Raw genomic sequence first — 11,101 nt, 5'->3', positions numbered from 1 at the left:
AAGTCCACGAGTCATGAGGGGGTCATAGTTCCCCCATGCTGGCTGAGGAATTCTGGGAGTTGAAGTCCACCAGTCATGAAGGGGGCCATAGTTCCCCCATGCTGGCTGAGGAATTCTGGGAGTTGAATTCCACGAGTCATGAGGGGGTCATAGTTCCCCCATGCTGGCTGAGGAATTCTGGGAGTTGAAGTCCACGAGTCATAAAAGAGCCAAGGTTGACTACCCCTGGGCTAGTGGAAAGAACCAAGGATTAGGAATTGATTATGTATTACGTTTTCACGCTGGTTGAAAAATTAACGCATGTACAGTATGTAAGAGAAAAACTAATAAAATCCTTGTTAAAAAAAACTGGGGTTGTGATAAATAACATATCCATCCACTCTTACCTTGAGAACAAAGCTGATGTGAGTTGTGTAGACAACCGGTTTTTCTGCCACTTCGTACACAATATAGCCAATATTCCCAATAGGTTTCTTTGCTATGAAAGATACACATTGCATTAAAATATAGTTCCATCAAGCAGTTTCTCCAACCAAATATAACTCCTGGGCTTCCCAGAAGACCCTACGGTATTTCTGCCAGTGAGAACTTAGCTAAAAACACAAACTGGTGTTTGCAAGACTATAGGGCAACCAGGTCCATGCTAGCCATAAATCGTTGCTTGTAAACCACTGCGGCAGGATTCACACAAGACACTAAGCTAAATCACCGGAAGTTGAATGTTGGGTGACTTTAGCCCAAGGGTCCTCACCCTTGGCCCTTTTATGACTTGTGGACTTCAACTCCCAGAATTCCTGGCTGAGGAATTCTGGGAGTTGAAGTCCACAAGTCATCAAAGGCTCATAGTTCCCTCAGACTGGCTGAGGAATTTTGGGAGTTGAAGTCCACCAGTCATAAAAGGGTCCTAGTTCCCTCACGCTGGCGGAGGAATTCTGGGAGTTGAAGTCCATAGGACATAAAAGAGTCATAGTTCCCTCACGCTGGCTGAGAAATTCTGGGAGTTGAAGTCCACAAGTCATAAAAGGGCCAAGTTTGAAGACTCCTGCTTTAGCCAATACAGGTAGTTTTCAACTTTCAAACAGTTCGTTTAGTGACTGTTCAAAGTTACAACAGCGCTGGAAAGGGGGCCATATGATCGTTTTCCACACTTACGACCGTGGCAGCTTCCCCGTGGTCATGTGATTAAAATTCAGACGCTTGGCAAAGGACTCATTTATGAGCTTCTGACCAGCAAAGTTAATGGGGAAGCCAGATTCACTTAATGACCATGTGACCCACTTAACAGCTGTAGGGATTCAATTAACAATAGTGTGTCAAGAAAGGTCGTAAAGTGGGGCAAAACTCCCTTAACAAATGTCAAGCTTAGCGACGGAAATGTTGGGCTGCATTTGCAGCATCTTCAGAGCTAGCTATGTCTGAACTCTGGACAGTGAGATGGGTGACTTACGGATTTAATCAATGAGTAAACGATACATAAAATAAATAATAAATGTTAATACATAAAATAAAACCCGGGCTCTCTTGAAAGGAGGGCGCAGTGGCCGTTGTGGCTGCATGAACAAACCAAGATCAGCCCCAATGGCCATGTGACCAGGATGTCCAGTGGAGAAACTTGGAGAAACTAGAGGGACTCCAGCTACAATATTCTGAGATATTTGGGTTGTTGAAGAAGAACCAAAGATGTTCTTGATGGATTCTCATGGGTGATTCTCTGATTTTGGTTCAAGAAAACATTTGGTTCAAGAAAACATTTCAAGCAAGTGAGCTTGCTTGAATTCTATGTAAGAACATCTCCGGCCACCAAGTCAATAAACCAAGATCGCTAAAGTTTAGGAAGAAACTGCTTGGGGTTTTAGTTTCTTGATTGCTTATCCAATCTTCCAAAAGTTGACTGGATCCAACACTCTTATTTCATCTTAGAGGACATCCCAAGTGGGACAACCTGACCCCCACCCAATTGCCTATGGAGAATTCTCCATCCTCCAGATCCTGGTTGTCCCAAAGGGACTTTTCCAAGAGTCAACTGGACTGTCTTGTTTTTTTCTTTGAAGACCTTTCGCTTCTCATCCCAGAAGCTTCCTCAGGTTCTGACTGGATGGTGGGGAAGGGAAGGATTTATACTCCTTGCAGATGGCTGGTCCTTTGCCTTCTTTTGGAGAGTCCTTGAGGCCACTTGGAGGTTGACCTGTGTCTGTCTAAAAGAAGGCAAAGGACCAGCTGTCTGCAAGGAGCATAAATCCTTCCATTCTCCACCATCCAGTCAGAACTGAAGAAGCTTCTTGGATGAGAAGCGAAACGTCTTCAAAGAGAAAACAAGAAAGTCCAGTTGCCTCCTGAAAAAGCACCATTGGGACCCCCCACCCCAATTGCAAAGAGCAAAGGTCAACTGAACAACTGACTTGGGGGAGCGGGATCTTCAGATCCTCTCCTCCCCAAAGAGGTAGGAAAAACTCAAAATTCAGACTTTGGGACACTAGCGTATCCCTGAACCGTCTCCTGTAGCCCTCCGGGAGGTCAAGGCATCAGGCTGTAGCCCCCAGCTTTGACCACCTGTTCCTTTCTCACGTTCTGCCTTCAGGTCCGAGATGATGGGGCCCATTGGGCTGTCATGATGAGAAAGAACCTCAGCTAAACTCCCTTAAATTCCAAAAAGAAACGATCGGCTGCTTGGGGAAGCGAAAGTAAATGCTGTATCTCCTCGAGATGCTGCCTCAAGGTCACCCAGCTGGAAAAAGCAGGGGGGCCGCACCCCAAACTGGGCTTGGACTGAACCTTAGGAAAGCATCTTTCCTGAACCCGATTGGTTACACTGGGATGGGCAACGGGAGACCGTTAAGGGAGGAAAGAATAGAACTCAGGGATTTTGGTGCGCGATTCTCAGTTCTGGCTTTCCACTACTACGATACGCTGGATCCCTAATAAGTTCTACCTTTCTCAACGAATGGAGGCTAGAGGTTTGAGTTGTGGCAGGCCTGACAGAAACAAAGACACTCACCCAGGATTTTGTAAAATGATTCCTTTAGTTTCACCATCATCAAGTCAGCCGCTGGGCACAACTGGAAGGCAAGGGATCCAGAAAAGGAGACATGACTGGACAAGAACAGCAGGTTCCTGGGATCAAATGGGGCTTGAGACAGATCTTCACTGGGGGGGGGCAGGTGGGGACCCTAGGGGTGGCAAATCCCACCCTGTAGACAGCCGTGCAGACTCATTTCTCTGCCCATGTTCAACCTCCGTGCATGCCACCACACCGGCCAGCACTTTAAGCCAGCATTGGAAGGCGATGTGCACTCACATGTCTTCTAAAACTCATTGAGGTCCCCCCAATATTTTTGGAGCCCGGGAACGTGGCTGCAGCTGGACCCCAGAGAGGCGGGGAGAGGATGCAACCTCTGATGTATTAGTACGGCTTTATAAAGCCTTAGTAAGGCCACCCCTGGAATCCTGCATCCAGTTTTGGTCACCACACACTACCCCCCCCCCCCCAAAAAAAAGATGTTGAGACTTTGGAAAAAAGGGAAGAGAAAAGCAACCAGGATGATTAAAGGCCTGGAGAGTAAAATATATGAAGTTGCAGGATTTGGATATGGCTAGTTCTCGAGAAAAGAAGGACTATATTGACGATAGCAATCTTCCAGTATTTGAGGAGCTGCTACAAAGAAGAGGGGGGTCAACTTATTTTCCAAAGCACCAGAGGGCAAGAAAAGAAACAGTGGATGGAAACTCATCAAGGAGAGAAGCAAGAAGAAGCTAAACAGTCACTTGTCTGAGATAGTACAGGTTCTCCTGCTTGAACGGAGGGCTAGACTAGAAGACCTCCAAGGTCCCTTCTAGTTCTACTTTACTCTACTCTACTCTACTCTACTCTACTCTACTCTACTCTACTCTGTACTCTACTCTAGTCTACTCTACTCTACTCTACTCTATTCTATTCTCTACTCTACTCTACTCTACTCTACTCTATTCTATTCTATTCTATTCTATTCTATTCTATTCTTCATTATTCTATTCTTCATTATTCTATTCTTCATTATTCTATTCTATTCTATTCTATTCTATTCTTTATTATTTATTCTATTCTATTCTTTATTATTTATTCTATTCTATTCTTCATTATTCTATTCTATTCTTCATTATTCTATTTGATTCGATTTGATTCCTGTATTACACACAGAAAACAACAAAGTAAACTCAATTCAATCAACTCAATCAGAATAGAATTGGAAGGGACCTTGGAGGTCTTCTAGTCCAAACCCCTGCTCAAGCAGGAGACCCTAGACCACTTCAGACAAATGGCTGTCCAGCCTCTTCTTTAAAACTTCCATTGATGGAGCACCCACAACTTCTGGAGGAAAGTCATTTCACTAATTAATTGTTCTGACTGTCAGGAAGTTTCTCCTTAGTTCCAGGTTGCTTCTCTCCCTGATTAGTTTTCATCTGTTGCTTCTTGTCCTGCCTTCAGGCGTGTTGGAGAATAGCTTGACTCCCTCTTCTTTGGGGCAGCCCCTGAGATACTGGAAGACTCCTAGTTTTCCCTCCTAGTCCTTCTTTTCTCTAGACTGGCCATACCCAATCTCTGCAACTGTTCTTCGTATATTTTAGTCTCCAGTCCCCTGATCATCCTAGTTGCTCTTCTCTGCACTTTTCCCAAAGTTTCAACAACTTTTTTGTAATGTGGTGGCCAAAACTGGATGCAGCATTCCAGGCGTGGCCTTACTAAGGTTTTATCAAGCGTTACCAAAGTAGTTAGCTTGAGCTCTGCAAGCAAGGGTCTATTTCTACGTGCCTGGAATTACTAAATGGGATCTGAAATGTGTCCCTTCTGCCCAACCTATGGGATAAGGTGGACTCACGGGGAGCAAAGAGGTCCCTGGCCTCCACCCCATCCTTCCAGGTCCGTGATTCTACCATCATAAAGCCCCCAGACTTACCACACCCGGCAAGACTTTCCCGAGTGTAGAATCCAAAAACTTATTCACGATTTTGGGAAGCATGCTGAAAGAGAAGATGAGAAATGGAAGGAATTATAAAGTACAAGTAATCCTTCACCACAATTCAGCCCAACATTTATGAATTTCTGGTCCTGTCTTCTGATGCTTTGAAACATAAGCGGACCCCCTCTTCTTTGGGGCAGCCCCTGAGATACTGGAACACGGCTATCCTGTCCCCCCTCGTCCTTCTCTTCATTAAACTAGACATCCCCAATTCCAGCAACTGTTCTTCATATGTTTTAGCCTCCAGTCTCCTGATCATCTTTGTTGCTCTTCTCTGCACTCTTTCTAGAGTCTCAACATCTTTTTTTTTTTTTTACATTATGGTGACCAAAACTGGATGCAGGATTCCAGGTGTGGCCTTACTAAGGCTTTATCAAGTGGTACTAATACTTCACGTGATTTTGATTCTATGCCTGTGTTTATACAGCCAAGGATTGTATTAATAGAATAGAATAGAGTGGAATGGAATGGAATGGAATGGAATGGAATGGGATGGGATGGGATGGGATGGGATGGGATGGGATGGGATGGGATGGGATGGAAGGGGACGGAACGGAACGGAACGGAACAGGACAGGACAGGACAGGACAGGACAGGACAGGACAGGACAGGATAGGATAGGATAGGATAGGATGGGACAGGATGGGACGGGACGAGATGGGATGGGATGGGATGGGATGAGATAGGATAGAATGGAATGGAATGGAATGGGATGGGATGGGATGGGATGGGATGGGATTGGATGGAATAGAATAGAATAGAATAGAATAGAATAAAATAGAATAGAATAGAATAGAATAGAATAGAATAATAACTTTATTGTCACTTTGAATGTACACTAATCAGCATACATTAAAACGAAATTTTGTTGCATACAGCTCTCAAAGGGTTACCACCTCCAAAATACACTACATAAATAAATAAATAAATAAATAAATAAATAAATAAATAAATAAATAAATAAATAAATGCAGAATTATGCATATACCCACATATATTATATGACACAGAGAAACAACATCGTCTAGTTCTGGTTATGTATACTTGTGCGCGGCGAGCCAAAAGGACTCGGGCTGCAAGGTCCTTCTTATAGAGTCAGGAACCGCCTATTATTCTATTCCTCTGCCTCTGGTTTTTCTTGCCTAAATGTAGAACCTTGTTTTTCTCACCGCAGCATGTCAGTTTGCTAGAGAGGGCCCCGTGTTCGAGTCTGACACGCCTTGTGGGTTCTCACCTGCTGGGAAGGTTGGTTTTACAGGACTTCAACACCACCTTACATTCCGTGACCTTCAAAATCAGTTCACCATTGGGCAACCATGAAATCTGGGCAGCCAAGATAAGTTTGGCACTGATGGTGATCGTCATATATCCGCCAATAAAGCTGGAAAAAAAAGAAAGAAACAAAGAAAGAAAAGGGGTTATGTTGGGACCAGATTTGCTGGAACAACTGCACCCATAGCAGGCCCCACAAGACAATGTATAGGGAGATTCTCCATCATCCAGCTCAAGGTTGTCCCAAAGAGGCCTTTTTCCATAAGGCAGCTGAACTTTCATGGGATTTGGGTTTTTTGTTTTGTTTTTTGAAAATATTTCACTTGTCATCCAAGGGGAATGGAAGGATTTACATTCTTGGCAGCCATCTGGTTATTAGTACTCTCTCTGAGAATCGCTGAAGCCCCTTGGAGGTTGATCTGTATCCTCTATCCAAGTGGCCTCAACGACTCCCAGAACGAGTGCTAATGATCAGATGACTGCAAAGAAGAAGAACAAATCTTTCCATTCCCCACCAGTCAGTTAGAGCTGAAGAAGCTTCTTGGATGAGAAGCGAAACCTTTTCAAAGAGAAAACAAAACAAAACAAGGAAGTCCAGGTACTTTTTGGAAAACGCACCTTTGGGCTATCCACAAGACAACGCGGAGTAGATGGCTTTGGTTTCCATTCTAAACTCATTCTTTTCTAAATTCAGTGGTAGTGACAAAGCCAAAGGACTCAATCTACCAATCTCCAATTCACCATCAGGCTTTCCCGTTAATAATAATAATAATAATAGTTGGAAGGGACCTTGGAGGTCTCCTAGTCCATCCCCTGCCTGTGCCAGGTGTCCTTAAACCATCCCAGATATATGCCTGTCTATTCTTTTCTTGAAAACGTCCAGTGATGGAGCACACAACAAGACGTTCCACTAATTAATCCTCACTGTCAGGAAATTTCTCCTTAGTTCCAGGTTGCTTCTCTCCTTGATTAGTTTCCATCTGTTGCATCTTGTCCGGGCTTCAGGTGCTTTGGAGAAAAAGTTGGACACCCCCCCCCCTCCTGTCTGTGTCAGTCCCTCAAATGTTGGAAGACTGCTATCCTAGTCGTTCTCTTCATTAGGCTAGACATACCTAGTTCCTGCAAACAGAACAACAGAGTTGGAAGGAATCGTGAAGTTCTTCTAGTCCAAATTCCTTGTCCAATCTCTTCTTAACAGCCTCCAGTGATGGAGGGCCCACAACTTCTGGAGGGAAGCTGTTCCACTAGTTAATTGTTCTCACTGTCAGGAAGTTTCTCCATAATTCCAGGTTGCTTCTCTCCTTGGTTAGTTTCCATCTGTTGAGTCTTGCCCTGCCTTCAGGTGCTTTGGAGAAAGGGTTGACCCCCTCATCTTTGTAGGAACCCCTCAAAAATTGGAATGGGGCTATCATGTCACCCCTGGTCCTTCTTTTTATTAGACTAGACCTATCCAATGGATTTTCTGGTCCACCCAATGGATCTTCCACATCCATGACCAAAACTGGGCTCTCACTCACCTTTTGCCAGCAACTGCGATGATCACATGTACCTCTGTGGTGATTGTGTCCTTTCCTATTAAGGTTATGATAATCTCGGGTATCAGCAGGGTATTAATTGTCAACCTACGAGAGTAAGGAAGAGAGCGTGAAGAATAGCAGAGGAACGCATGCTTTGCTGATGGGGACAATTAGATGAAGGCGAATCAACTTAAATCAGTGGTTCTCAACCTTTTTAATGCCGCGACCCCAACCGGTCGTAAGTCGAGGACTAAACCGGTCGTAAGTCGAGGACTAAACCAGTCGTAAGTCGAGGACTAAACCGGTCGTAAGTCGAGGACTACCCAACCAGTTGTAAGTTGAGGACTTTCCCTGCCCGGGAGCGCCGCGCATGCGTGGTTCTGCCCCCTGCGCCAGCAGAGGCGTAGTTGGCAAGCAGCAGAGACGGAGCAGGCCGACCACCAGCTGGCCCAGCCCAAGGGAGGTAAGGCACCCGCCGGAAAAGCGTAAAAAAAATGGCGGACAGCCTTGCTTGGCGACCCCCATGAAATGGTCGATCGACCCCAAATGGGGTCCCGACCCACAGGTTGAGAACCACTGACTTAAATCATTCATGGCGAACCTTTTAAAGGCCGAGTGCCCAAACTGCAACCCAAAACCCACTTATTTATCACCGGGTGCCGGGTGGGCATAGCCCACTGGGTGGGCGTGGCAGTGGTGGTAATGGCAGACTGGGTGGGTGTGGCCAAGGTGGGCATGGTCACCTCGATGTTGCTCATGTGGAGGGACGCCTGTGGGGGCCGGGCAGGGTTGGGGGGAGATCCAGGGGGTCTCTGGCAGGTGGGGCGGTGGGCAGGAGGCTCGTCCTGCAGGGTGAGGCGAGGCGAGGCGAGGCAGGGCGGGGGTGCCATTGTCACAGGGAAAGGTGAGGCAGGGGCCAGGGCGGCCACTGCCTAATACCATCAGCCCCTGCACACAGAGGCCAGCGAGCGCATGGGTGCTGGGATGCATCCGGCCACGTGGGACCTCGGCGAGTTAACGGGCGGCTGGTTGAAGAGGGACGGTTGCCATCTCCGGGGCATGGCATGCGTGCCCACAGAGAGGGCTCTGAGTGCCACCTCTGGCACGCGTGCCATAGGTTCGCCACCACTGGCTTAAATGCTTACAAATGAATGTAACTCGGAGTTGTGTATAAGTTCTCAGGGGAATCACAGACCCAAAGGAATCTATCTTTGGGTTCTCTGCACTGAATTCCAGTCCTGCTCCCATTGCTGACTTTCTAATCAAACGATGCTCAGCAGAATGATAGCCCGCTTGTTCCCGCCTGTCCCTTGAGGTGGCCACGGATTGGATTCCTTTGTGGATGGACTCTCATCTATGGGAATATCAGAGTTGGAAGGGACCTTGGAGGTCTTTTTAGTCCAACCCTCTGAGCTTTAGGGCAAGGTCTGAGATGGGATAGCCAGAAGTAGTTTGGGCTTGATGTCAACTCAATGGTTCCTGGAGGTTATAAGGAATACAGAATACCAGAGGTGGAAGGGACCTTGAAGGTCTTCTACTCCAACCTTCTGCTCAAGCAGGAGACCCTAAAGCATGCTGGACCAACGGCTGTCCAAGACAAGATTAAGTCCAAGATTAAGCCTTGTCTATGGAGACTCTCCATCATTGAGGTTAAGGTTGACCCCGAAGGTGCTTTCTTTACAAGAGGCAGCAAATTTTAGAGTATTGTTATTATTCATAGTTTATTTTAATGGAATTTTTGTTAGTTTTAATTATATTATATTATTATGATTTTTAATATTAGTATTGTGTTGTTTAATACTTAGGTTATGAATAGGTTTATTATTGTGTTTAATTTTAATTTGTTTAAATTTATGTTAAAGGGGAGTTAAAGCGTATTTTGGATTTGGTTATTTTAATAGTTGGTTAATAGCCTGGCGTAGTTTTGATTGGGTTTTGTTAGGGGTTTTATATTTTAGAGCAGGCTTTTATGTAATATTTACTGTGATTTTTATTATTGCCTGTTCACCGCCCTGAGTCCCGTAAGGGAGATAGGGCGGTATATAAATTTNATAATAATAATAATAATAATAATAATAATAATAATAATAATAATAATAATAATAATAATGTTAGATTGATTTTGATTATTATATTTGTAACCCTGTGTTCAGCTCTGGGAAGTGGGGGAGGGGGAGGGAGGGGTTTTGGGGTGGGTATGGGGGTTTATACTGTAATTTTCATAAAACTTTTAATAATAATAATAAAAAAGAGGCAGCAGGACTTCTTCCTTTGTTGTTTTTCCTTGAGGACATTTCACCTCTCATCCAAGAAGCTTCTTCAGTTCAAAACTGAAGAACTGAACTGAAGAAGTCTGTGGAGATTCTGTGTCCTCCGGGTCACGGATGTCCCAAAGGTGCTTTTTCTCGACTTTCTGGTTTTCTTTTTGAAGATGTTTCACCTCATCCAAGGCTGAAGAAGCTTCTTGGACGAGAAGAGAAACGTCTTCAAAGGAAAACAAGAAAGTCCAGTTGCCTCCTGAAAAAGCACCTGTGGGTGAGCTGAAGTAACTTCTCGGAGGAGAAACAAAACGATTTCAAGGAAAAACAAAGACAGTCCAGCCGCCGCTTGAAAACAAAACCACCTTTGGGCCCTTCCTATTCTTCATTATTTCTGCATTATTTCCTAGAACGGCATTCTGAATAGGAACTAGGCCAGGGTTAGGCAACCTTGGCTCTTTGCTGACTCATGGACTTCAACTCCCAGAATTCCTGAGCCAGAATGGCGAAACTATGGCCCCTTCATGACTTGTGGACTTCAATTCCCAGAATTCCTGAGCCAGCATGGGGAAACTTTGGCCCCTTCATGACTTGTGGACTTCAACTCCCAGAATTCCTGAGCCAGCATGGCGGAACTATGGCCCCCTCATGACTTGTGGACTTCAACTCCCAGAATTCCTCACCCAGCATGGGGGAACTATGGCCCCTTCATGCCTTGTGGACTTCAACTCCCAGAATTCCTCAGCCAGCATGGGGGAACTATGGTCCCTTCATGACTTGTGGACGTCAACTCCCAGAATTCCTGAGCCAGCATAGGGGAAAATTTGGCCCCCTCATGACTGGTGGACTCCAACTCCCAGAATTCCTGAGCCAGCATGAGGGAACTATGGCCCCCTCATGGCTTGTGGACTTCAACTCCCACAATTCCTGAGCCAGCATGGGGGAACTATGGCCCCCCTCATGACTCGTGGACTTCAACTCCCAGAATTCCTGAGCCAGCGTGGGGGAACTTTGGCCCCCTCATGACTCGTGGACTTCAACTCCCAGAATTCCTGAGCCA

General features: G+C 45.5%; 1 protein-coding gene across 1 annotated transcript in view; it reads right to left on the bottom strand.

Moving 5' to 3' along the window:
- LOC107297661 (BPI fold-containing family B member 6-like) overlaps positions 1 to 11,101 on the bottom strand; it is a 29,303-nt gene that overhangs the window by 15,496 nt on the left and 2,706 nt on the right. The window contains exons 2-6 of the mRNA XM_015827021.1: positions 7,784 to 7,888; positions 6,229 to 6,375; positions 4,932 to 4,995; positions 2,996 to 3,056; positions 387 to 478 (exon numbers count right to left, since the gene is read on the bottom strand). Of these exons, the coding sequence (XP_015682507.1) occupies positions 387 to 478; positions 2,996 to 3,056; positions 4,932 to 4,995; positions 6,229 to 6,375; positions 7,784 to 7,888 (469 nt within the window). The remainder of the gene's footprint in view (positions 1 to 386; positions 479 to 2,995; positions 3,057 to 4,931; positions 4,996 to 6,228; positions 6,376 to 7,783; positions 7,889 to 11,101) is intronic.

The sequence above is a fragment of the Protobothrops mucrosquamatus genome, unplaced genomic scaffold, assembly GCF_001527695.2.
Source record: "Protobothrops mucrosquamatus isolate PMUCROS unplaced genomic scaffold, P.Mucros_1.0 scaffold3445, whole genome shotgun sequence".
Classification (NCBI taxonomy): domain Eukaryota; kingdom Metazoa; phylum Chordata; class Lepidosauria; order Squamata; family Viperidae; genus Protobothrops; species Protobothrops mucrosquamatus.
The sequence above is the reverse complement of the archived record's forward strand: the minus strand, read 5'-3'. Positions and strand labels throughout refer to the sequence as shown.